We start from the raw sequence: 27,010 nt of genomic DNA, 5'->3' as shown, positions 1-27,010 counted from the left end.
AAAATCTGGTAACCTTAATATAAAGCCCATTCAACACACATTTAGAGCATGTGACTTCCCCCAAAGAATCATGGGAACTGTAGTTTTGCCTTCACAGAGCTACTATTCCCTGCACCTACAGTCCCTAGGATTCTTTGGGCAAAGCCATACATTTTAAAAGTGTGTTGAATGTGCTTTAAATGCATGGTGTGAATCTGCCCTATGTTGACAAGGACATTTTCTCTTCTGCTTTCCGTTCTTTCCGAAACTCTGAAGGGAAAATAGAACAGTGAGGAAAATTCTAATGCAGGGACCCTAATTAGAATCAACCCCTGCGCCAGAACTGCTGTGGTGGTTTGGGGTTGCGATTCCTTAAAGGGTTTGTGGCATTCCCTATTTCACCCAGGTGCTCCACTTTCGGCAAACCGGTTTACACCCCTGAAAGCTATGCCACCATCACACATAACTACTGAATCACCTTTTCTGCCTTCATCAGGTACAACTTGATATAAGGCATTCCGTGGACCTGGCTTTATTAACAAGAGAAGTATTTTTTAAAAACCTCACCAAAGAAAGAGGCTGAAAGGGGGCTGTGTTGGGCATGAATGTTTTTAATTATTTGGAAGCAAAGATGGGAATACTTAAATCAAACTTAAAGTTCTCTCAATCCCTGTCCCCAAACTGATGGGGCCATGGAGGGAAGGGGAGGAAATAGGAGAAAGTACAGTAGAACTTGTTGCACTGGCTCCCACTAGCACAACTGTTTAGTTGAATGAGATGGTTGGTCTAAGGCAGGCACCCCCAAACTTCGGCGCTCCAGATGTTTTGGACTACAATTCCCATCATCCCTGACCACTGGTCCTGTTAGCTAGGGATCATGGGAGTTGTAGGCCAAAAATCTGGAGGGCCACAGTTTGGGGATGCCTGGTCTAAGGTAGTAATAACCGGAAACATGAAATCTACAAAATAGTTTAGCAAAGAAACAAAGGTAAACACCAAAATAGTCATGAATCCAAAATAGTCATGAAAAGCAAAGTTCTGTTGAGTCTTCTGAGAATTGCAGGGGAATCCACCAAGGGCACTTCTCTGGGAAGATAATCACTGCATTTTATCCTCTCAGTAACCATGCCAGGCAGGTTAAGCTGTGTGGCAGTATCTCTCCAGGCACGGTTGAACCACAACTCCCACCATCCCTAACCACTGGTGATGATTATCCAAACTTTCTCTCGTCCTGCAGCTTTTCCCCGGGAAAACCATTCTCTAGAGCTCCATCAGAGCAAAGGGTAATTCAGGTTTTCTCTGAATTGGTGTTTGCTCTGATTTAGCACTAAAGAGAGGGTTTTTCCTGGGAAAGGTGTGGGGCAAGGGGGAAACTGCTCAGATCCATGCTTTCTAGGTGTGGAACGAGCAGAATTTTGGATGAGCCCTAAATTACACTACGACCTGGCCAGATTACTTAGCAAACATGAAAGTTTGATTAATTATTCAAGGCCCGGCTAATCAATTGTCATTGGATCCAGAAGATTAATTGCAACAGCCTAACACCACTTGCATAGCTGTCAAGTTTTCCCTTTTCTCGCGAGGAAGCCTATTCAGCATAAAGGAATTTCCCTTAAAAAAGGGAGAACTTGACAGCTATGCACTTGTCAGTGTGTTTATAGCTTTCGTTGATATAGCAGCCAGCTCACACAATCAAGTCTCTCTTTTCCTGGTCGAGGCTCAAACTGTACATCTTTGAACCCACAGTGCACCTGAATTGAGCTTATGCAGGTTTTGGAGGGGGGCAGAGAGCTTGCCCCTGCACACATCTGAACATGTGAAAATGCTTCAAGAGAACATTCCCCATGAGAAAAATCCAAATCACCTGGAAAAATAACAGAACAAGCTTACTAGTTATCCCCAATCTGCTGTGCTAGAGGAAGTTAAGAAGTGGCAGAGATTTCCCTCCACTCAAATGCAGCCAGTTTCTGTTGGCAGGAGGCCTCACTGCTGTGGAGGTCCTCACTGCACCTGTCAACGATACAGGCAGGTGGAAGCTGCCGCCAGTGGTATCCCCCGCATAAACCCCTGAAAGAAGCTGTGTTTGGGGCAGCAGGACTGGCCAAGGATCCTCTAGAATCTATGATCCAGCTACTAATGATGGACTGAGTCTGGGCCTCTCGATTGAAGTACTGTACTTAATAGAAGTACTTCTCTTTAAAACACCAAATGAATTGTTGCCTTCAATACCTATTAGTCCTGAGAGGTATATAGAACCTCTGCATTCAGAAGCAACATGCTGCAGGGGTAGGCAACGTGTTGCCCTCCAGATGTTGTTGGACTACAACTCCCATCATCCCTGACTTTGGACCATGCTGGCTGGGGCTGATGGGAGTTGGGGCCAAAATGTCAGAAGGGCACCACGTTGCCAATCCCTGCAGCATGTTTTTGGACACCATATACTGGGGGAATAAACCACAGAGTCTAGGGCTTGCTGATCAGAAGGTCGGCAGTTCAAATCCCTGCAATGGGGTGAGCTCCCGTTGCTCGGTCCCAGCTCCTGCCCACCTAGCAGTTCGAAAGCACATCAAATTGCAAGTAGATAAATAGGGATCGCTCTGGCGGGAAGGTAAACGGTGTTTCCGTGCGCTGCTCTGGTTCGCCAGAAGCAGCTTTGTCATGCTGGCCACATGACCCAGAAATTGTCTGCGGACAAACATTGGCTCCCTTGGCCTATAGAGCAAGATGAGCGCCGCAACCCCAGAGTCGGACACGACTGGACCTGATGGTCAGGGCCCCCTTTACCTTTACCTTTACCTTTACCTTTATACTGGGGGGGGGAAGAATAAGGGACTCTGTTGATGGGAACCATAGTGTTCAAGCCCATAGAGCTCCCAACCCCATCTTCCATTCACTGCATTGTCCAAATATCAGCTACCCTTTGCAAAGTTTCTGGTATTTCTATGAAGCCTCATTAAAGCCCACAAATGGATCTGTGTCTACAGTAATAGAGAGAGGTTTTCTAGCCTGTACCTAAATGGTTTGACATATATGTCAAGATACAGTTCGATATGAGAGGCAGAGTGTAGCATTCAAACTCATATGCTTTGTACGCACCTTTGTGTCCGGAGAGTCTGAACAGGCAATTATTTCCAGCCAGCTGGTTTTCTGGAGATACCAGCAAAGAAAGCGCAAGTGGTTGAAACATGGACTTTGTGACAATATGGTTTTTCTTTTTTCCTTTTTTCAACAGAACTGGTTCTGCCTGAATCTTTAAACTATGGACTATCTTAAAGCTCCTGTTCATTTTGATCATTTCAGGGCAGATGGCCGGCGTTGGTCCTTGGCTTCCTTGCCATCATCTGGATATGGAACCAACACTCCCAGCTCCACTGTATCAGTAAGACCTTCCTGCCATTAAGAAGATCTGGGAGGTGGGCAAGATTTGACTGGTTATGGGAGCTGCTTATTCATGGGCGTAGGCAGGGGGCAGGGGGGCAGTTGCCCCCCCTAGAAGCAGGGCCGCTGGCCAGCCTGCCCTGCTGCCCGCCGCTGCCCGGTGCCGTCTCCCTTCACCCTGGCTGGCTGTGGGGCGGGGGAGGGAAAGCCAGCCAAATGCTTTGCGCGGCTCTGGGGCTTTCCCTCCACCCGCCCCACAGCCAGCCGGCTAGAAGGGACGTCTCCCTTGCTGGCTGTGGGGCGGGTGGAGGGAAAGCCAGCTTTCCCTCCACCCGCCCCGGCAATCGCTGAGGGGGAGGAGGGGATCTGAACAGCCCAGTTTCGGGCTGATCCTGGCGCCCCCTCGCCCCTGCCGATCGCGGAGGGGGAGGAGGGGGGAGGAGCAGCCCGACTTCAGGCTGATCCTGGTGCCCCCTCGCCCCAGCCGGTTGCGATCGGCAGGGGCGAGGGGGTGCCAGGACCATGGCTTTCCTTGCCCCACTGTGGCCCCGTCCCCATGCCTTGGCCCCGCCCCTTGCCCCTTGGCGCCCCCCCCCAATTTTGATCCTGGCTATGCTCCTGTGCTTATTGGACAGTGGCCCAAAGACTCTGCTGGGGTGTTTGAGGACAGGCCAGCCATGCAAGTCTAAACCATAAATACGGTGGTAGAAATTGCTAAAACTATGTGTGGCCAACTAGAGAGCCCTGCATGTCCACTGTAGGGTTGCCTTATGTCCAGGAAATCCCAGGCATGTCCTCTTTTGCGGGGCAAACAGGCCCATCCGGAGGGAGATTTTTACATTTTAAAGGAAATATCTGGGGTTTGGGATTTTTGAAATTGGGGTGGGGTTTGGCGTGGGCACGGGTGGCTCTGCACACCGCAGCCGCTGTCAGCCTGAACCAGGGAGAGAGGCACCCATGGTTGCAGCGGCCCTGCGCACCCTGGCGCCTCTTTTCCCTGGCTTGGGCTGGCAGCAGCTCTGGCTGCCTCCCCCCCTTCAAGATATGGCAACCCTAACATACATGCCAGAGGTGGGGGAGGGGAGTCAGTGTTGTCAGTCTGGGTTGCCCTGGGGCACCCTTAGGAGAAGAGGAGTCTACATAATGTGCGCACGCAGGAAGCAGACTGCATACCCATTGCAAATGTCACATAACTCAGTGCAATCTTTAACATCCTTGTGTGTCTATTTGTGGTTCGCTGTAATAACATCTGGAATTTTTAGCTTCAGGTCAACCTGAAGGGCTGTGGGTCAGTGGTAGAATGCTTTCTTTCCATACAAAAGGTCACAAAACCCATTCCTGGCATTTCCAGGTAGGACTCGGAAAATATGCGTGCCTGAAACCATAGAGCAACCTCCTGCCAACTTGGTGCCCTCCGTTATGTTTTGGACTACAACTGCGCACGCACGCACACCAATATCACCTCTGCTGTGCTGGCTGAGGCAAACAGGACAGAGGAGGCTGGTGTAGTCTATGCCGAGCTAAATGGTCCAGTGGCCAGATGGTTTAAGCTAGGCATCCCCAAAACTTCGGCCCTCCAGATGTTTTGGACTACAATTCCCATAATCCCTGGCCACTGGTCCTGTTAGCTACGGATCATGGGAGTTGTAGGCCAGAACATCTGGAGGGCCACAGTTTGGGGATGCCTGGTTTAAGCAGCTTCCTGCGTTCAGTCGCACTCTGTGGGTTAATGCCAGGCTGACATGTGAAAACCATTCTGCATTAACGATTCTCATGTTGCATTGGCAATTGGATTAGATTTTGGTTCCTGCAATAAAACCGCTGCATGTTTTAGAAGGCTATGCAGCCCATGTATAGGAACTGGGACATTTCCCAGACCTAGGTACATTTCCGTGGCAGATTTGGGAAGACATTTGCAAATAGCTGACACTTGGCCTCAACTTAGGGCCAGTGGCCAATTCTGTTTCTTCCTTGCAGTCGTCCTGCTCCTCCCAAGAGCGCCTTCACCAGCTGCCTTATCAGCCCACTATGGATGAGCTGCATTTCCTTTCCAAGCATTTCGGCAGCAGCGAGAGCATTACTGATGATGACGGGGGGCGGAGGTCCCCTGCAGTGCGGCCCCGGTCCCGGAGCCTCAGGTAAGGATGGAGCAGCCGTCACCCTGCAGAGCAACTCCCTTGGGTCCCTCGTATGGTCAGTGCGCATTCATCCTTCACTCAGAAACTTTTGTAGGGATATAAGCAAATGAGAGACTTGCAGTGAAATTATTGAAGGTCTATAGAATGGGATAAAAGACCAGTGTTCCAGTTTGATTCAGGGTCAACCCTGGCTGGCATGGGTAGATCCTAAGCTCCCCCCCAAAACAACAACAACAACAACAACAACAACAACAACAATGGAGTGTATTTGCTAAGAAGCATTTTAGTGCAATGATCTGTGCTCTGAATCTGCCTCTAGGAAGTGGGGAATCTCTGGTTCTCCTGATCCTGCTGGACACCGGCTCCATCAGCCCCAGCCAGGATGCCAAGTGATCAGAGCTGATGGGAGTCACAGTCCAGCAGCAACTGAAAGGCCTCCAGTAATCTTAAAGAATGAATGAGGTTTACGTAGACAAAAAGGAATACAGTCGTACCTTGGTTCTCGGATTTAATCCGTTCCAGGAGTCCGTTCGACTCCCAATATGGTTTGAAAACCAAGGCGCGGCTTCCGATTGGCTGCAGGAGCTTCTTGCACTCAGTCGGAAGCCGCGGAAGCTGCATCGGACGTTTGGCTTCCAAAAAACGTTTGCAAATTGGAACACTCACTTCCGGATTTGCGGCATTCAGGAGGCGATTTGTTCAGGAGCATCTAAGAAAATAAGCACAAAACCACTTAGCAACTCAGCAAATATGACTTTTGTTGCATTTCAAATGTGATAAAGACTGATGGGATTAGTTATTTGAATTCTGCCATTAGGCTGCAAACCTATATATATTTACCTAACCTACCTGTTGAACTTCTAAGAGTACTTTCTCACATTGGTATGATCCAGGCCAGGAGGAAAGGTTAAACAGGTTGAATACAAAAGGCTCCTCTACTGCCATGCCTGCTGGGAAGCAATTAATTTAAGAGAAGTGTGATTAAATAGCTCCTGTTAATGGTTCCTGTATATCTTGCAAAGCAGGTTTGTGTGCCATTCTGAAAGTGTTGCCTTTGGTTAAGGAAAGCAATAGGATAATACAGTCAAACCTCAGTTGTCGAACGTAATCTGTTCTGGAATCCCGTTCGTCTTCCGAAATGTTTGACAACTGATGCACGGCTTCCGATTGGTTTCAGGAGCTTCCTGCATTCAGGTGGAAGCTGTGTTGGATGTTCAGCTTCCGAAAAATGTTCGAAAACTGGAGCATTTACTTCCGGGTTTTTGGTGTTTGGGAGCTGAAATGTTCCACAATGGAGGCGTTTGGGATCCGAGGTTTGACTGTATAGGAAGCAATATGGGTAATACTGAACACCACACTGATCTTTCACTACCAACTGATACACCACACTGCTGCTGACAGTTCCTGAGTTTCCTCTTGTGTGTCCAATGCAACAGATGCCTGCTGGACAGGTCTGGTATGCAGGGGCTGGGGTCTCGGAATCTGTTTTCTATTTTACTGGAACTGCTGGAAACCAAGTGCATGAGACACTTGGAAATGAAGAGTGTGGTGCCTTTGAGCACACACTCAGCCCATGAGTTTGATTTCAGTAGTACAACTGACCTCAGAGTCCTTTCACACCAAAATCCATTCTGATACCACCATGTTTTCTTTATTTCAACAGCCTTATTCAGAAAGTGAGAGGGAAGTCTTTTGTGCGTGTAAAAAACTCTTTCCAAGTCTTCTGCAAAGTACCCAGAGATTTACCATAGATCCCAATCTTCCTTCTCCCTGCTTCTTCCATATACCCGGTTTCCCCGAAAATAAGACATACCCATAAAATAAGCCATAGCAGAATTTCTAAGCATTTGCGCAATATAAGCCATACCCTGAAAATAAGACATAGTGATAGGCACAGTTTTGGAGGGTGCCAAGGAAGAGGCGAGGCTGGATGCATAATAAAAAATAAGACATCCCCTGAAAATAAGCCATAGTGTGTCTTGTTGAAGAAAAATAAATATAAGACCGTGTCTTATTTTCGGGGAAACAGGGTAGTATATTTTTCACCATTAGCAATGAAAGAATAAAGATGAAGTAGTAATAAAGAAAAGTGAGAAATGCCCAAATAGAATTCAGGGCGATGGGGAGTGCAGGAAAATAGAAGATACCAGGAGTTGATGCATTCTTATTCCTTCGCAGCCCGGGCCGGTCTCCATCCTCCTATGACAATGAGATAGTAATGATGAATCATGTGTACAAGGAACGATTCCCCAAGGTAAGGGTTACAGTCGGAGGCAGAATCTAAAGATTTCGTTTCCATCAAAGAACATCCTACAGGGACCATTTTGCCTGGAATCCTGGAAAATGGCTGCTAGAGGCAAAGGGATCTGTTTCAATGAGCCACTTTCCATTGACAGGAGATGGACAATCTACCTGTATTGACACTTAGCATGTAAATTTAGGGCTTTTTTCTGTCCCACTCATTCTGGACACAGCTCCATGCTTAAAATCTCTCAGTTCAAGTGTGTGTGTATGTGTGTGTTTTGTCCTGGAGCTTTCTCTGCAAAAACCTGCTCTTTAGCGCTCAATTGGAGCAAATTTCCATTTGGTTTTTCTGTGGTTTTCCTTTTGCTCCGATTGAGCTTTAAAGCGTGGGATTTCACAGCAGAAAAGGGGGCACTTTGACACGGAGTTTTACACCGTGGGTCGTCTCTGGAAAGAGTGTGGATCAGCTCTCAATTTGCATTTTAAAACTTGAATACTCTTGCCCGGAGCAGTGTCTCATTGCTTTACTTTGTCTCATTCTCTCATGATTATTGCAATAGCCCACATTCCAAACAAACACACTGAGAAAGGGTAATGGAGAGAGAGAATAAGAACTGGGCCCAGAAATGGAAGCAGACATGTATAATGATACCTGACTAGGGTGTGCAATTGTTATTTATATAAATAGATATGATGGAGAAGAGAAATACCTTGTGCCTTATAAGACGGAAAAAGAAAGAGAGCCGCTGAGGTTGGATGTGCCTTGTTAGATGTCATGTCTTACTGTGGTACAGTTGTGATATAGCAAGTGATTCTTTTAGAGCAGGCACGTCCAACAGGTAGATCGTGATCTACCGGTAGATCACTGGACGTCTGTGGTAGATCACTGGTAGATCAGTGGCTCCCCCCAAAGAAGCTGAACAACTTGGGCTCCCCTAAAAAAACTCAACATTTTGGCCCTTCACCCCCCAAAAAAACAGGCCTTCCCTCTTCCCTAAAAGAAGCTCAACAAGTTTGACCTGAACCCCACACAACAGGGCTTTCCTTCCTAATAAAAAAAGCTCAAAAACTTTGACCTGAACACCCAAGAAACGGGCTTCCCTCTTCCCTAAAAAAAGCTCAACGACTTTGACCTGAACTCCTCAAAAGGGGGTAGATCACTGCCAGTCTTTAACTCTGTGAGTAGATCGCAGTTTCTTGGGAGTTGGCCACCCCTGTTTTAGAGGAAGATGATAAAAAGGAAGGGCTCTCATGACCCAGAATTCATAGATTTTCGGGGGGGGGTTTACAGGGAGAGTGCTATGAACTGGGTTGTAGTTGAGGGCCTGGGAATCAGGATTCCCTTATACTTTCCCTAGCTTTGAAAAAAGGAGCAATGCCTATTCTGGGTTATTTACTATGCTCCTCTTTTTCCTGACACAAGAGCTCCAATTTCTTACCCCCACAGGCCACGGCGCAGATGGAAGAGAAGCTGCAAGACTTCATCAAGAGCTACGAACCAGACAGTGTGTTGCCCTTGGCTGACGGGGCTCTCAGCTTCATCCACCACCAAGTCATTGAGCTGGCACGAGACTGTTTAGCCAAGTCCCAGGAAGGCCTCATCACCACTGTCTACTTCTATGAGCTGCAGGAAAACATGGAGAAACTTCTGAAAGATGTGAGCACGGAGCCTTCTCAGTGAATGTGCAGTGTACGGCAAGATGTGCGGAAGAAGTCGGTTCTGCACGGCAGTGAATAAAAAAGATAGGGAGGGAGGGGCAACAGTGGTCAAAGGGAGGGTTGGCTTGGAGTATTTTCTGGATAAATTTGGGTTTAGGTGTGAGTGGCAGCAAGTTATGATGGAAGCAACCGTGATGGACTAAACAAGCTATGTGAGAGCAGGGACTCTGAGTGGGGTGATAGCAAGAACATGGAGATGACTGCAACCCAAACCCTTCTCTAACAAGCACCTTCTTCCATTGCTTACAGGCCTATGAGCGCTCTGAGAGCGAGGAGGTGACCTTTGTCACTCAGCTTGTGAAGAAGCTGCTCATTATCATCTCCCGACCAGCCCGGCTGCTGGAATGCCTGGTGAGGCCCTGAGCGGTATACGTGCCTGTCTGCTTCCCTAGGAATTGGCGAGAAGTCAAAGCTGTATGAATCTGTTGTCACTTGCTATCTTCCCACATGTTCGCATCAAGATCACTCCATGCTCTCCTGCCTGTTGGGCTGGTGAGGTGCTCACTTCCTCAGGTCAAGGGGAAGGCTGTGGGTTTATGGGCTCTGGTTCTGTGGGATCCAGCCCTGGAGCTCCCTGTCTGCCAGCCTCAGGTTCAGTGGGCTCAGTATCACGCTCAAAGGCAGGAACCTAGTCCACCACCTCAGCCACTAGCCCTGTTGCCTCTTTGGTATCTTGGTCATTGACTCTGGGATTGTGACAGGTAGCGTTGCTGTGGGGATGGGGAGAAGAGTGCCATTTGCTGTTCTCCCTCCATCCTCATTATTCATTTGCTAATGCATGTTGCTGCAAAGGAGTTGCAGGGAGCCACCAGAACACTCAAAACATAAATTCACAATGAAGTGGCCGGCAGATAGGAGATGTGTTGTGGGTTCTAACATCACACACACAAAGTATTGTACCCAGCTAGAGCCTACAACACATCTGCAGAGGCATGTTTTGCACACAGTAGCAATTAATGGTCCATTTGAAGGAACTCTTACAAGTACAACATAGGACATCCCTGAGGGACAGCGTGTGGGCTGTGCACAGCAAACGAGAAGGCAATGTACAGTACATGCTTTAGGAAGAACATAAAAATCACGTGTGCGCACAAAGTTCCTTAAAATGAATGGAATGCATGAACATAGCTGCTCTAACTCAACACAAGGCCTACTGAAATCATCTCCCTTTGTTCAAGGCCCATTGGCTATCCCCACCAATGGACCCCAGAAGTTTCCAGTTCCCTTTGTCTCTAGAGGGTGCACTCTCCAAAACATGGTATTTTAGAAGGACATGTATTTTAAGAGTGCTGCCATGCATCCTGTTGCCTCTATATCAAGTTTTTTTTAATAATTGCATTGTAGCCTAGGTTGAGAGGACCTTAAAGGGATAGGAGATGGGGCAATGGTTTTTAAATATATGCCATAGATAATACAAAAGAAGCATAGCCAGGGGTGGGAGACCACAAATGAATGCCACCTCTTCTCCCAGGGCTACCTCCTCTTCCAGAGCTGGGAAGCTAATTCAGGGGTTCTTGTCTCCATCCTAACCATGCACTATCAGAGCTTAAAATGAGCCACAGCCCACTGGTATTTTCAACACCAGTCATGCAGTCAAAATGAAAAAGCATGATGTAAATACAGGGTATTACTCAATAACTATCAGACTGCACACAAAAAGTTAAGGCAGAGGTTTTCAACCTTTTTGAGTCCATGGCTCCCTTAACTAACTACATTTTTTCTGCGGTATCCCTGTGGGGCTCAGGAGCCCAGTTCTGTCACCCCTTGCCTGCAGAGCTGGCAGCCTCTCACCCCTTTTTTGAACACCCTCCCTTGAGTGTTCCCTCAACCTCCTCTCCTCTCCCTTCTCTTTTGGAGTCCTCTAGCTGCTGCCGCCATCCGTGGTCTCTGAGCTGTGCCCCCTGCCCCAAAGGGAGGTGCCTCCCAAAAGCTTATAGCCAGGGCTGCTGCAATAAACAGCTGGGCAAGCCTTTGGGAGGCAGAGACATGAGAGGGCCTCAGACATGAGAGGGTGCCACGGCACACCGGTTGAAAACCACTGGGTTAAGGAAAAGGGCACACAGAGCCAAAGAAGCATTTGATCATACCGGTACAGTCAAACCTCGGTTTCCGACCGCTTCGGTTTCCGACCGCCGCGGACCTAGAAGTGTTTACATCCGGGTTCCGTGGCGCTCGGATGCGCAAAAGCGATCTGCACAGCGTGTGTGTGTACAGAAGCGCTCTATTGGTGCTTCGCGCATGCGCAGAAGCATGCATCGGGGAGCCGCCGATTCGGGGAGCGACCGGCTCTGCGGAACGGATTGCAGTCGCAAACCGAGGTATGACTGTAGTGAAAATCATTGGGAAGGGGAGGAAATCTATTGAACCATTGTGGCTGGTGGAAGTTGGAGTCCAAACACTGCTGGAGAGCCACGTGTTCACTATCCTTGCTCTGTATCTGTTTCTATGAGGCAGAAAGTGAAAGAGGCAGCTATAGGGCAGCAATGTTGGTCAAGAAATTAAGGGTGGCAAGTACTTAATTGCCCAGGAAGTTCTCCTGAGTACGGCCCAGTGCTCATTTGTTTAAACAGGGCTTTAACAGAAGACTTCCTCAGGTCATTTTTCATTCTAATTAGAGGTGAGGCAGCAATTTGGATTTGGTGTTGCCCCAGCACATCTTGGGCCAGCCCTTAATATTGCCTACAAAGGATGTCCTGGCTTGTGTTACTTTCACCAGCCTTGTTCCCCATGTGGTAGGTGTTCATCCTGGTGCCTGTTCATCAGTCCTGTATGTGGGGAGGAGCCATAGTCCAGGAAAAGTCTTCAGTCCTTTGCACCACAACTTAAGTATTAGCCAGGCACTCTTGAGCTTTGGTACCAGTTGCTTCTCCTTCTGCCTCTTAATCCTGGCTCTGCTCTCCGCCATCCACAGAGAGCACACAGGGCATCAGCTTTCACCCACCTGCCAGTTTCCCTGGCAACATACCATCCAATCACAGGATGCGCTTCCTCAGCCTTGCTAGTCGCCAGGCGGTTTGAGGAGCAGGAGGCTGTGCCAAGCCAATGCAGTATCAGTTGCTGTGCTTATGTGGGCATCCCTTGTTTGAAAAGGAGGAGAGTAGCAGTAGAGAGGAAAGCAACTGATTACGCCTCTTTTTATCACACACACACACACACTTAGTTGTCAGTTTGTTTTTGCCAAAAGCTGGCTGATGTGAAGCTGTTTGATTTCCTTATTCCTTTTTCAAGTGTTTTTCTCCACTGGCTGTTGGCTTGCGACTGACTGATGAAGAATCTCTCTGTCAGCCAGATCTGAAGGAAACAGTGTTGGGCAAATGATTCTGTTCCTCCTTTAGTTCTTCTAGCACAGGAACTGGGACTGGTTCCCCTGATACTGTTTCCTTTCGACCTGGGAGTTCAAGGGAAGCAAAAATACCCGCACATAAAGCTTTCACCAAGGTTAAGTTGGAACACTTCAAATTCCTATTTTTCTATAATAACCCCCCAGTCTCATCTCTCTAATTCCCTGTCTACTGCTTTCTCTCTCCCCATCCTTTCCAACTCCACAAAACCAAACACATTGCAGTCAGAATCTTTCTTTTGATTACTCTTCCATAGCCTGGTCAGCTTGTCTCATTCCTTAGAAGCAACCTAAATTCCTGCAGCTAGCTCTGTAGCCTACATTATTTTTAAATTAGGGTGGTGTGATCAACTAGGTAGCCCCATTGAAATCAATAAGCATGGCCAAGTTTGGTCTATGAATGCCAGTACTGAGTAAAACTTAGCTGAATTTCTGATTCACAAAGAGGTTGCAACCCAGTTCACAGACCTATGTGACAATTATTTTGTCATATTAAGCAAACTGCAAAATCACCACACAGCAATATAATGGTTCAGATCGAAACCTCAAGTCACATAATTCCTTCACTCACTCCCTGTAGGGGAGCACAGCACAAACACAGAAATCCCCGGCTCAGCAACATAAATCAGTCTGCATCACAGTTGGTATATTTGATATCGTTGAATAAAATGGGAGGACCCCCAATTCATCATTTAGCATAAGCCTAACCATCTTGTAACCTCAGGCCAATCCATGTTGCACCAGCCTTTTTCTATGGCCCACAGCACCCCATTTTTGCAGGCCTTTGTTTCTAAACAAGTAACCCAAAGAGAATCTATAGCCTGCTTACTATGGTAAAATCCTATGCTTTTTGTGGATAAAATAATGTTTTGCACACCCAAGTCCCTGAATGGTGAGAAGTTTCAAGGGTACCAGCACATATTTTAGGTTTGATTCCCTTGATAGAGACAGATAGTGCTTCTGTGCTGTATGATCTTGCTTCCATAGACAGATAGTCTGTGCAGAAGATAGAAAACCCATAGCATTAACACTCCCAACAGATCCTGCTCCCCTATTAAGTTTCTGTGGCAGAGTAAGCGGGGGCACCAAAGCCATAACTTTGGATTTTTGCACAAAAAACTCCAGTCTCTTTTGTTCTCTTTCCCCTCGGTGGCATCCCTCCAGCCAGGCAGATTTGGTGGCAACTCATTGCCCTAGCTTATATGACAAAGTAGATACAGTGGTACCTCTACGTACGAATTTAATGCATTCCGATCGCACATTCGTAAGTCAAAAAAAATTGTAAATCGAATCCCATAGGAATGCATTGGGAGAAAAATCCGTAAGTCGAAGCAACCCTATCTAAAAATTCGTAAGTAGAAAAAAATCCTATCTAAACCGCATCCAAGATGGCGGACGGAGCTCCGTTCTTAAGTAGAAACATTTGTAAGTAGAGTTATTCGTAAGTAGAGGTACCACTGTACTTAACAGATGCAGTAAAGAAACTAGTTTGATCATTTTAGCAGCCTTCCTGTTTCTACAGAATTTGGTCCTAGTCCTGCCAACGTCAAAATGCAAGAAAGCACATCAAAGTGCAAGTAGATAAATAAGGGAAGGTAAACGGCGTTTCCGTGCACTGCTCTGGTTTGCCAGAAGTGGCTTTGTCATGCTGGCCACATGACCTGGAAGCTGTACGCTGGCTCCCTGGGCCAATAATGCGAGATGAGCGCGCAACCCCAGAGTCGGTCACGACTGGACCTGATGGTCAGGGGTCCCTTTACCTTTACCTATGAAGTCACAGGATTGAAGGAAACCCCCAAAGAACCCATTTGATCCAACCCCCAAACTTATTATTCCACTTTTCCTTCAAGAAGCTCAGGACAGTGTGCTTGGGGACTGTGCCCTTCTACTCTAACAATTGCCCTGCGAGGTAGGTTAGGCAAAGAGAAAGAAAGAGTGGCTGGTTGAGGCTCGCCCCAGGATATTCTGATCCCGTTCCTAGCGCTCTGACCATTACACCACACCAACTCTCCCTTTTGTGGAAAAGCAAAGGCAGCTCATTGCTGCTAGCTTCCAGCAGTCTTAGGGGAAGAGGCCTGATCCAATCCAAAGCAGGGCCTAACTCTGAGCTGTTCTGCTGCTCCCTAGGAGTTTAATCCCGAGGAGTTTTACCACTTATTGGAAGCTGCTGAGGACCATGCCAAAGAGGGACACCTGATGAAGACCGATATCCCTCGCTACATCATCAGCCAGCTGGGACTTACCCGAGATCCCTTCCCAGGTAATTCAACAAAAAATCACCTGCAGGAAAGCAGGCTGCATTCCACGTATGTACCTGGGCCACAGTACCTACTGTGTTATGTGAACATATGTGTATGTGATTTCATGCATGTGATCGCATGATCATCTTGTAACCTCTGTGGCTATGTGGCAAGTGACCCGTCCTGTTAGCTGTGGAGTTTGGCTTTACATGGGTTCCAAGAAGCACAGGCTGTTCCATCCCCCTTTCCCCCTCATGAGGATTCTTCATGCGTGGGCCATTCACATTTCCTCTACGGTGTTCAGGGTAACCTCTTCATGTGCGGGCTTATTGTTTAGGGTGATCTACTTGTTAAGCAGGACAGAAAAACACACCAAGGGTGTGATGTCACTGGTGGGAGTGGGTGTCAGGACAGCTTCTAGCCTTGACATACTTCCAGTATCTTAACAAAGAGGTCAAACTCATCCAGGATTCCTCGGGGACAAAGTCCTTAACAGAGCATCCCCTAAGACAGGATAGATCATGGATAGACCGTGTCCCATTGGACAATTCCTTAGCTTACTGCTGGGATTTTTGTGGAGAACACAGGACTTCAGTCGGATATAGAAAGGCACTTTGGATGATGATAAGATACATTCTTTGGTTCCCTTATTAATACAGATCAGTGAAGCCTTTGCCACTAAGAGATCCCAAGCATTGACCCTTGCTGTGTAAATCTGGACCTAGTTCACACACACATTAGTAGCCAAGACATTTATTTGTTCAAATGATTGTGTATCACAGATACATGACACCTGGGGGGGGAAAGACCACATATGTGTGAATCTACATTATGACTGAAAGGATGAAACGTTTTTTTAAAATACTGTTCACCGCCCTGGTATCTTATTTATGAACTTGTCAGGTTAGAAAGCATGCTTGCTTTGGTCTCAAGGTGGTCTAAACCACGGAGTCTCTTGGGCTTGTTGATCAGAAGGTCAGCAGTGCGAATCCATGCGATGGGGTGAGCCCCTGCTTTGTCCAAGCTCCTGCCAACCTAGCAGTTCGAAAGCACACCAGTGCAAGTAGATAAATAGGTACCACTGCGGCAGGAAGGTAAACAGCGTTTCTGTGCGCTCTGGCTTCCGTCACAGTGTTCTGTTGTGCCAGAAGCAGTTTAGTCCTGCTGGCCACATGACCTGGAAAGCTGCCTGTGGACAAACACAGGCTCCCTCGGCCTGAAAAGCGAGATGAATGCCACACCCCATAGTCACCTTTGAGTGGACTTAACTGTCCAGGGGTCCTTTACCTTTACCTTTTACCCTTTAGCTCCGTCAATAAACTTCTTGATTTTGAAATCTTAAATTGGGCTGAACCAGCTAGCATTTGATGCCTTAATCTTATATGGCAGATTTCAATGGTCAGTCAGGGTGTGCTTCTTGGTTTATCTGTGTAAACTGAGGGGCAAAATGTAGTTATATACAACCTAACACTAATACCCCAACCTAACACTTTTGCTATAGTCTCCAGGACTCCAAATCTATCTGCCTATCTGTCTGTTATATTTCTATCCCTCCTCTTCTCCAAGAAGCTGAAGGTGGTGAACACACTTCTCCCCACCCCCTTTCATTTTACCCTCACAACAACTCTGTCAGGTAGGTTAGGCTGAAGGACAGTGACTGGCCCCAGGTCACCCAGTGAGCTTCATGGCTGAGTGGGGATTTGAACCCTGCCCCCCCCATGTTCTAGTCCAACACTCTAGCCATTATGCCACACTGGCTGTCCGAGCGGTGCAGGCCAAGGGCATGTTGAATGCTTTCCTCTCAGGCTGGTTTCCCAGTCACATTTGGCTCTTCTTAAGCTGTTTCATCCCCATGGGGGAACGTTGTATAGACCTGTCGCTGATTGTTTGACCCAGGGACAGGGTTGGTAGTTGCTCAAGGTGAGTCTACGTGGTGTCAAAGTGCTGACACCCAGGTAAGCCAAACCAAGCTCACGTGCCAACGCTGGAGAGCTGAGTGGTCTCCAAGGCCCCAGACGACGGAGCGATTGCATCTCACATTTGCAATTTGGCATAAACTATCTGTATCTGTGTGTGTGTTAAATGGGCATGGGCATGCATTTGTGTGAGCAGGGTAGCACAGCTGACGTCGTATTCCGGTGTGAATGTAAGTATATGTGAACCCGCCTACCCGCAGGTGTTTGTGCATCTGTTCCCAAGGTGTGTGCTAAGGTGCATGCAAGCCTGTGATTTGTCTTAGCGAGCGCATGCTTCCGCCTCCTGATTTGTCACCTTGACACGTGGACCTCTCCATCACACACATACCCCCCACGCCTTAGCATGCCGCCGTGTGTGCATGTACGTAACACAGGCATGTGCATCGGCATATATGCATGGCTGTATGCACATGTCTCGGTTTCACCCTTTCTGTGCTTTCATGAATGACAATGGGGTTGCTAAAGCCTTGTTCCCTTGGCTCTCCCCCTTTGGCTCTTTCCAAACCCTGTTCTCGTCAGATGTGCTGTATGTGGAAGAGCATGATAGCGGAGGATCCAACACCCCTGAGACAGAGGAGTTCACAGAGGTCAGTACAAAGGGGGGGCACCAACCGCGCACCCCAGCTCTGTGCTGTCTACCCCAACTCTTCACACATAGACACAACTCTCTCTCTCTCCCTCTCTCTCTCTCTCTCTCTCTTCATACCGCTGCTCAATGTTTCTGCCGCTACATCCACATCACGAGCTTGATCCTGGGGAAAGAGGGAAAAGCAAGCTGCTGTACCTACTTGACGTCAGGCAGCCACCCCATTTTGGTGGGCTTTTGTGCAGGAAAACAAACCAAAGGAAATCTGGCTACTCACTTGGGTGCATGCAACTAAAGCCCTCTATTTACCATTGGGCGTTCGGTCTCTACTGGCAGCAGCTGGAAATCACAGCCAAAGCCGTGGTTCCCAACGTGGGCACACGCCCCACGGGGGAGGGATTTGATTTTTTAAGGGGTGCAATTCGAGAATGAGTTATTAACAGTTAATGGCCTTCCTCCACGTGAATAGGAGTTCACTTTTTGAATATTAAGAATTATGTCATGGGGGGGATATCATGATTTTAGAGATGCTTAGGTGGGGCGTGGCCAAAAAAAAAGTTGGGGACCACTGGGCTAAAGCCAGAATTTGTTGCCTGAATGCAATTAATTTACACTCCTTTGTTATGTAAGTAAGCAGTCCCCCCCCCCCAAGCCATGAGCAGCCTTACGACTGTGGCGGGGATGGAGGGAGTTTTCCATCCCTACCTAAAGGTGATATTTGCAATTGGGAATGACCAATGAGCTCCAAAGTAGGTTTCCCAATGGATAACTTTTGGCAGGTCAGAATTTGTCAGTGGCAGAGTGACACTTCCTCCCTATTCCCATAGCTGTTCTCCCCACGCCAAACCCAAAGCCCTTCCATAGCTGCCAAGTTATCCCTTTTTTAAAGGGAAATTCCCTTATGCTGAATAGGCTTCCTCGCGAGAAAAGGCAGCTATGAGCCCTTCTGGCTAATAGAACTTTGGGACAGGGACTGGGGCATAAACATAATAAACAGACTCATCATCTCACTTTAATGTTTGATCTTTTACCGTGTTTTTAATGTTCTGTTGGGAGCCGCCCAGAGTGGCTGGGCGGGGTATAAATAAATAAATTATCATCATCATTATATCATCATCATCATCATGACTGTCAAAACAAAAGGCCACCTTTAATTTATTTATTTTTTAAAAAACCATGACCATACGCTGGGACCTGAACAGTAAAATAAATGTGCTTGGAGCCCCACCTGATAATCAACCCAAGCTTTAGTTGACGGCCTAAAACTTTCAGCTCGAGTTATGAATTCCACATGTTAGATGACTCCCTGGGAGTTGTGGAAGCAGCTGACTTCCTTGCACCCTGACTTGGGTAGAGGTAGCAGCAGCGCCAAGGGTGGCGACCCAAACAGCAATTCTAGGGGTGCCCATGAAGCTACGTGCCATCGCACAAGTGCACTCCCCAACTCCTTGCGCAACAGCTGAGGATCATGGGGTGCAGTTCTTGAACTCATGGCACACTGGTTTTGCACCAGCAATACAGTCAAACCTCGGCTCCCAAACGTCTCTGTTTTGGCTCCTGAACGCCGAAAACCAGGAAGTAAATGCTCTGGTTTTTGAATGTTTTTTGGAAGCTGAATATCCTACGCAGCTTCTGCTTGAGTGCAGGAAGCTCCTGCTACCAATCAGTATCCATGCCTCAGTTGTTGAACATTTCGGAAGCCAAATGGGCTTCCGGAACAGATTACGTTCGACAGCCAAGGTTTGACTGTGTATCTGTGGCAGCTACGCACAGTAGTAGCATAGCAGATGTGCAGGAAAAGGGAAGGAGGCAGATAAATTGGGGAAAAACACAATGGGGGGGATGAGTGGAAGTTGGAGAAAATGCACGAGGTTCCCCATTTGCCTCCTCCACTCTTACGATAGAGAAAGAAAAGTCCAGGCAGGCATATGAGGGGGAAAGAGAAGGAAGGTTCACATGGGAGATCTGGGAGACAAGTGGAAGAGAGGCACAGAATATCCATGGATGAGGTGGGAGGGAAAAGAAGCCCAGATGGTGCTGGAAGCAGCCAGGAAGAAGGCTTAGGAGGAATGTGATTAGTGGGTGAGAGGAAAAGAGAAGGCATGGGTGATTGGCAAGGAGCATAATGGGCAAATGGAAGAGAGGAGCCTTGTGTGAGAATGCCGGGAAGGGAAGCAGGTAGAAAGTACAGGGAAGGAAAATGAGCTTCTTAAAATATACAGTGTGAGGTGGGCCTAAGTCCTGCTGGGTCCAAGCCTAGGAACTGTCAGGGGTACAGGGATGGTGTTTGTGTCTCACAGTTTGACAGCAAAGGGGGCGTAGGAAGGTGTTCTTAGTGCTTGCCCCACACTTAAGGAAGCCTGCCTTCTCTTCCCTCTTGGAGATCCCCCAAACATTGAGCCCGGAAGTGTCTCAGACATACGGCTAAGATTCATTGGGTGCCATTTGGGCTGTGGGGTTAAATTGGTAGAGGGTTTGGGTTTTCCACCACTGATGTTATGTGTTGGTTCATTTGAATGGTGTGTTTTACATTTGGTTTTTTGATCCGTTGTGAAATAGATGCTAAAGCAGAACTAAGTATAAAACAGCAGCGCCCAAAGCCTACAGAAGCAGGGCATGGTTGTTTGTCACAGGCGTAGGAAACTGAGGTGATGGCTCTCCTGCCTTCATTCATCCATTCTTCTCGGAATGTGTGCTACATTTTTATTTGGGAAAAGAGCACATGATGCAGTGAGATGGGGTAGCCAAAGCAATTTTGTCCAAACATGCTGGTAAACAGAAAATCTGGTATCTGAAGAAGTGTGCATGCACACGAAAGCTCATACCAATGACAAACTTAGTTGGTCTCTAAGGTGCTACAGGAAGGAATTTTTTAATTTTGTTTTGACTACGGCAGACCAACACGGCTACCTACCTGTAACTAGAAAATCTTAGAACCATAGAATTGTAGAGTTGGAATGGGTCACCTAGTCCAACCCCCAGCAATGCAGGAATCTCAACTAGAGCATCCCTGACAAAATGGCCACCCAACCTCTGCTTAAAAACCGGAGTCAGAACAGCTGTCAGAACAGATATTCAGCCTCTCCTTTCTTGTAACTTGAAGCCATTGGTTTGGGTCCTACCCTCCGGAGCTGGAGAAAACAAGCTTGTTCCATCTTCCATGTGACAGCCCTTGAGATATTTGAAGATGGCTGTCATATCTCCTCTCAGTCTCCTCTTTTCCAGTCTAAGCATACCCAACTTCCTCAACTGTCTATCATAAGAAGCGGTATGCAGTGGAATATATGACCAGCCACTCAGTTCTCAGGAGGGAAGTACTGTGTGTGTGAAGGGGGGGGGTCATAGAAGCTACAGAGCTTTCTGAGGACCAAGCCTGTCATCCTCCCATTAGGGCACCTTGGCCATCCTGCACGGTGACCAGTCTGGTTGGGCAGGAAGGTAACAAGCACTACTCCTTCCTAAACTACAGTTGACCTCAGTTAAAGCTCAGAGTGGGGGACCCAAAAGCAGCCCTTCTTGTGGAAGAATAAATTATTCCATTCAGTAGAATGAATCCAGTTGCAGGGGACACTGGCACCATCTCCAGCAAGCCCCGGGGGCACAGGCACACACAATTTTTTTGCTGTGGGTACTTGGCCTCCGCCCCCTGCCTCTCTGCATAGCCCAATGCGACTGCGGCACATGGAGGCTGTGATCCAGTCACTCCCGCAGTGCCGGAGCTGCTTCGTCGTGATGCCACAACATGACATCGTCACGTTACCACGCCATTATGCTGCAACTCAGTGTGCACCCGCAGTGGGGGGGGGGGTCAAGTCAGCACCCCTGGCAGGGGAGATCCCTTTCTAGGTTTTGTGTCACAAAGGTTGTTAGAACAGTGTGCATTTATTAAGAGGAAAAGAGAATGTGATCACATGTACCCCCCCCCCCCAAAAAAATGCTATGTGGACTCCTTTTTTGAATAGGAAATAAAATTATTCATTTAGTAAAGATAAAGGGTGGGGATAGGGAAGAGGGAGAGAGATCTAGCAGGCTTCCACCTCCTTCATGCCAGGTGGAAAAAGAGCCCAGCGGCAGGGACACCGTTCCCTCTTAACTCCCCGCCCAGTTGATCTGTGATAGATAGGAATAAAAATAAATCTGTTGTGTGATTACAAAAAGGAACTGAAAACACATGGAATCTCTTGCCCTTCTTGCTCTTACTGACTAGCCTTTCATTTGTGTGACCCAGGCTCCAGGGGGGTGGCTTCTTGAATAACAGAAGACACTCCACCAGAATAACTCCTTATTATTAGGCATCTGAGTCAGTGGGTGGCTCTGCCTGCAAGGTTCATCATTAAACCCATAGCGCCGTTGCATAGCCAGGGATTGCCCCATCTTACGTTTGTGCTTTTGGCTCTGGTTTTTTTGCATCTATAAATGGAACTAAATGGGCTATGCCCGTTCAGTTTCAGAGTGGCTCTCTACCAATTTTCTGGTACCAGTGTTAACTGTGTGGAGCCAGTGTGGTGTGGTGGTTAAGAGCGGTAGACTCGTAATCTGGGGAACCGGGTTCGTGTCTCTGCTCCTCCACATGCAGCTGCTGGGTGACCTTGGGCTAGTCACACTTCTTTGAAGTCTCTCAGCCTCACTCACCTCACAGAGTGTTTGTTGTGGGGGAGGAAGGGAAAGGAGATTGTTAGCCGCTTTGAGACTCCTTCGGGTAGTGATAAAGCGGGATATCAAATCCAAACTCTTCTTCTTCTTCTTCTGTGTTCACAGTCTGTCATATGCCTGACACAACTGCACTCCAAACCAGTGGTGTGCGGTCAGTGACTAGGCTAGTTTCCCCTAAATGTTCCGGGTAAATTAGAGTATTAAAAGTATTAACGCCTGGTGCCTCCTTCTCAAAACTCGGCAAGCTTCTGCCCGGTTTGGATAGGGAGGTGCGATGCTCCAACAGGGTCCAAGAGCCCTTCTGCCACCTTCCCAAAGAACCACCCAACTTTCGGAAGGAAGCAGCAGGGCTCCAGCATCCTGCCAGATGCCTGGCGCCTCCTTCCCAAAGCCCAGGAAGCTTCTGCCTGGCTTGGGAAGGAGGCGCGATGCTCAGCATGCAACGTCACAACATAGCGATGTCACACTCACAACGCCGACGTCGCCCCCTGCCCCCAGTTGCCCTTGCAAGTTGGCGCCTCTGGCCCTAAACTGTTCCCATAGGGGAAAAAATCTTTTTTCCACTGTACGGCACTGCTTCTAACCTTAGTAAAGAAGGGGTCCTCAATAGGGTTGGCTTCAGTTAGCGTGGCTGGATTTCATAGGAGCTGCTTTATGCCCTCACACCCAATTTACTTACCATTACAGAGCCGTGGGACTACTCCAAAGCCAAAGAAGCCACCGGGAGAAGGAGACTTTGGAACAATTAAACTCATAAGCAACGGGGCATATGGGTGAGTGAACTGACTCGGGTCCCAAGCTCCTTGGATATCCCTGCATGGAAGGGTCTCTCTTGCTTCTGGTTTGCTCCTTCAGGACCCAATCAGGCCTGGTTCTAATCCTTACCTGGCCCAAAGGTGCTGTTCCCAAAGTGGAGGAGTAGGCGGTTTCAGCTGGTTTTGAGTTCAAAGTATTGCACCGTTATGCTCCGATCATCCATGTTGGGGAACCCATGTTTCTTTATGAGCATCATAGTGGAGGGGTGCAGGATCTTTGATATAGAGAAACATATGGACCAGGCTTGGAAGTTCAGGAGACACCCCGTGGAAAAAAAGAAGAAGAATTAGAAGGGTTTTTCAATCACATGGAAAGGAGAATAATAACAGTAAATTCCTGTCATAGTAAGATGGTGTAGGGAACTGGATCTGTTCAGTGGGCAGGATTCCAAAATTACACACACACACACACATACACACACACAGGACAAGTTTGGCAGTTGCGTGGAACAACCCACCTGCCCATCACCTGGCATCATAACGACTTTACACAGGTCCAAGGAAACCTTCAAACAGGCTTGCCCTGGAGAGAGAGAGAAAATGCTACATCATTGAACTGAGCATTTCTCCCTCTCTCAAAAGGAAGCAATGTGGATTCAAAGCGCCGTATTTTGAATCCAAAATACTCAATTTCTAAAACAGCATTTCCCCCTTTGTAGAGGGAATGCTTTGCATCTAAACTGCTTCCTCTGGAGAGAAAGTGGAGCATTTTTCTCTCCTCAAAGGAAGCGGTTTGCATTGACACTTGCTCCAGCATTTTTGAATGCAAACTGCTTCCTCCATCCCCCTCAGCAGCCCATCCTAGCCAGGCTCTCTGTCAGCGTATTGATGCTGACAGGGAACCTTACTTGTATAGGAACAGCAGGGAGCCCCATTTAAGCCACACCCATATCTGCCTAAAACCAGCTGTCACATATGGTGTCAGTTGTGGGACACCACCAAGAAGGCCCTGTTTCCTCTTGCTACTTGCCTCACACTGAGGCAGCAGAGGCACCTGGAGGAAGGGTTCTGAAGAAGGCATCACAGAGAAGGCAGGGCGATGCAGGAGCAGGGTGTTCTTCAGGTCGCAATCCTCAGACAGCTTCCCACCCAAGGGTGGCCCAAGATCTTTTGCCACCTTAAGGGTTTGCAACGATGTGTAATGTTGATGCAGTGGACATATGAGCAGACCTAAGCCTCACTGCCTCCTCCCAAAAGCTCTGGGTAAAAGCTAGTTTACCAGCCCATTGTTTAAAGAGGGGAGAGAGTCTAGTATTTAGAGAGTGAGGATCAGGATCCCTCAATACACCTACATTCTCTGCTGTGTTCTTGGAGAATACGTCTCCCAGAAGTGATTTGTGAGTTGGGGCTGCCTCTTGCTGAGCACACCCCCTCTGCTTTCTCCGCCTCCTCTCACAGAGCTGTGTATCTAGTGCGGCACAAAGAGACCCGACAGCGCTTTGCCATGAAGAAGATCAACAAGCAAAACCTCATCCTGCGCAACCAGATCCAGCAGGCCTTTGTGGAGCGCGACATTTTGACTTTTGCAGAAAACCCCTTTGTGGTCAGCATGTTCTGTTCTTTTGAGACCAAGCGCTACCTCTGCATGGTCATGGAATATGTCGAAGGTACACGGCCTCAGAACTCCTGATGGGACTCAGATACCCCCCTGGTCTCTCAGTATCACACAAGTCAGCTTTCAGGTTCCATATGAAAATTAAATCCCATGTGTGAGCTTGCAGGAAACAACCCATTATGAGAGCAGCAGTGGTTATCAGAGACCCTTGAGCAAACAATGTGCACATCCTTTGTTGTACAAAAATATCCAGTTATTGTTATATTATTATAATTTATTAAATTTATATATTAAATTTAAAAAACATAGCTCAGAAGTTGAGAAAAGCATCTTTCCTGGCCACCCAAACAGATCCTGTGAGAGAGCCAGTGTGGTATAGTGGTTAAGAGCGGCAGACTCGTAATCTGGGGAACTGGGTTCGCGTCTCCGCTCCTCCACATGCAGCTGCTGGGTGACCTTGGGCTAGTCACACTTCTCTGAAGTCTCTGAGCCCCACCCACCTCACAGAGTGTTTGTGGTGGGGGAGGAAGGGAAAGGAGAATGTTAGCCGCTTTGAGACTCCTTCGGGTAGTGATAAAGCGGGATATCAAATCTAAACTACTATTCTTCTTCTTCTTCTTCTTCTTCTTCTTCTTCTTCTTCTTCTTCTTCTTCTTCTTCTTCTTCTTCTTCTTCTTCTTCTTCTTCTTCTTCCTCTTCTCAATTCATTAGCACCCAAGCTCCTCAACCAGTGGTTTCATTACTTTTAGTCAGGACAGTGATGTTACTGGAAACCCCAAGAGCATCTCTTTTACTCAACTGTGTCTCCGGCTTCAAAGAAAGCTTGGATTGTAAGTGATAGCAGAGTCCCTGTGTACTTGACAGGAGCTTCCACCATCCTGTTAGCTTTTTCAGCAACCAAGATTGGAAACACCTGTCTTTAAACCAGTCTCAAGTCGAATGATCACCTAGGTCTTTTAGTATTAAACACAGCACAGGGATCTGAGCCTTGTACCTGCCCTTCTACAGACTGTGCTTCTTGGCATTCCAAACGGCACGGCACCGGAGGGCTGCAAGCTCTGATCAAGGACAGGAACAGAATAGTAGTCGTCCTGCCCTATACGAAATGAGTGGCCTGCTAGCAGCCTCCCTAACCGCTTCACCCTTTTCCCAGCAGGCGGGGACTGTGCAACCCTGCTGAAGAACATAGGGGCACTGCCTGTGGAGATGGCCCGCATGTACTTTGCCGAGACCGTCCTTGCCCTGGAGTACCTGCACAACTATGGCATCGTCCACCGTGACCTAAAGCCCGACAAGTATGAAGCGGAGAGCCGGAGTCTCTCCTGGCCTATCTTGCCGGGAGAAGAGCAGCAGCAGCAGCAGCATGCTTTGCTGACATTCCCTGGGTTCCTTTGCCAAAAGTGGGGAGGGCGGGGGCAAAGTGTGTCTGTGGTCTGAGCTCTCTTGACGGTTGCTTCTCCGGCTTTCTCCTCAGCCTGCTGATCACTTCCATGGGGCACATCAAGCTGACGGACTTCGGTCTCTCCAAGATGGGACTGATGAGCCTCACCACCAACTTGTATGAGGGCCACATTGAGAAGGATGCCCGGGAGTTCCTGGACAAACAGGTGGGCACCCAAGTGGCGTGCGTGAGAGGGGAGCGTTGTGGGTGGGTGAGGGGGCCAGGGCCGGTGCTAGGGCTTTTTGCGCCCTAGGCAAAAACAGCTTCTGGCACCCCCCAGGTGCATGCGTCATGACGCATGCGTAACACCGCTGATGCCCCTACGTCCCCTCCATTGGCGGGAGGAGCGCGGGCCAAGGGGGGAGCTCGGCACCCTCCCGCCTGTGGAGGGTACGCTTTGAGCTCCTCAGCGGCGGCTGCAGCGAGCGAGCGGCGGCGGCAGCAGCGCCCATAGCTGAAGGCTTCAGCTGCGAGCGCTGCCGCCGCTTGCTCACTGCAGCCACTCGGGAGCTCACAGCATCCCCTCCGTGGGTGGGAGGGCGCTGAGCTCTCCTTTTGGCTCGCGCTCCTCCCGCCTGTGGAGGGGACGCTGGGGGCTCCTCGGCGAGCAGGTGGGCGGCGGCAGCGCCCATAGCTGAAGGCTTCGGCTGTGGGCGCTTGCTGCCACTACCGCTGCCGCTCGCTCGCCCGCCTCCAGTGAATAGCTGAGAGGAGAGGCGCGGCAAGGTAGCCCTAGGTTCGTACTTCCTGCACACCTCCGGGAGGCGGCCCCAGGCAGCACTGGGCAGCGGGGGGCGAGCTGTTCAGTGCCCCCTCCATTCTGGTGCTCTAGGCAGTGGCCTAGTTTGCCTTAATGGGTGCACCGGCCCTGGAGGGGGCAGAATTTGAAACGTCCCTTTGAAATTGTGTGGGAGACTATATAACACTGCCCTGTGGTGCAGATCAG

At 48.5% G+C, this 27,010-nt stretch overlaps 1 protein-coding gene across 3 annotated transcripts in view; it reads left to right on the top strand.

Annotated features, from left to right (window-relative positions):
* Positions 1-27,010, top strand: part of MAST1 (microtubule associated serine/threonine kinase 1) — a 72,669-nt gene that overhangs the window by 25,892 nt on the left and 19,767 nt on the right. For all 3 annotated transcript variants that reach the window (XM_035140888.2, XM_035140885.2, XM_035140889.2), the window contains exons 4-14: positions 3,280-3,358; positions 5,335-5,495; positions 7,674-7,749; positions 9,187-9,396; positions 9,708-9,809; positions 14,926-15,058; positions 17,534-17,601; positions 22,941-23,026; positions 24,467-24,675; positions 25,780-25,918; positions 26,098-26,230. In XM_035140888.2, coding sequence (XP_034996779.2) covers positions 3,280-3,358; positions 5,335-5,495; positions 7,674-7,749; positions 9,187-9,396; positions 9,708-9,809; positions 14,926-15,058; positions 17,534-17,601; positions 22,941-23,026; positions 24,467-24,675; positions 25,780-25,918; positions 26,098-26,230 — 1,396 coding nt within the window. The remainder of the gene's footprint in view (positions 1-3,279; positions 3,359-5,334; positions 5,496-7,673; positions 7,750-9,186; positions 9,397-9,707; positions 9,810-14,925; positions 15,059-17,533; positions 17,602-22,940; positions 23,027-24,466; positions 24,676-25,779; positions 25,919-26,097; positions 26,231-27,010) is intronic.

Source organism: Zootoca vivipara, chromosome 16 (assembly GCF_963506605.1).
Source record: "Zootoca vivipara chromosome 16, rZooViv1.1, whole genome shotgun sequence".
In the NCBI taxonomy this organism is placed as follows: Eukaryota; Metazoa; Chordata; class Lepidosauria; order Squamata; family Lacertidae; genus Zootoca; species Zootoca vivipara.
Note: the sequence above shows the minus strand (reverse complement) of the source record. Positions and strands in the feature narration are given on the sequence as shown.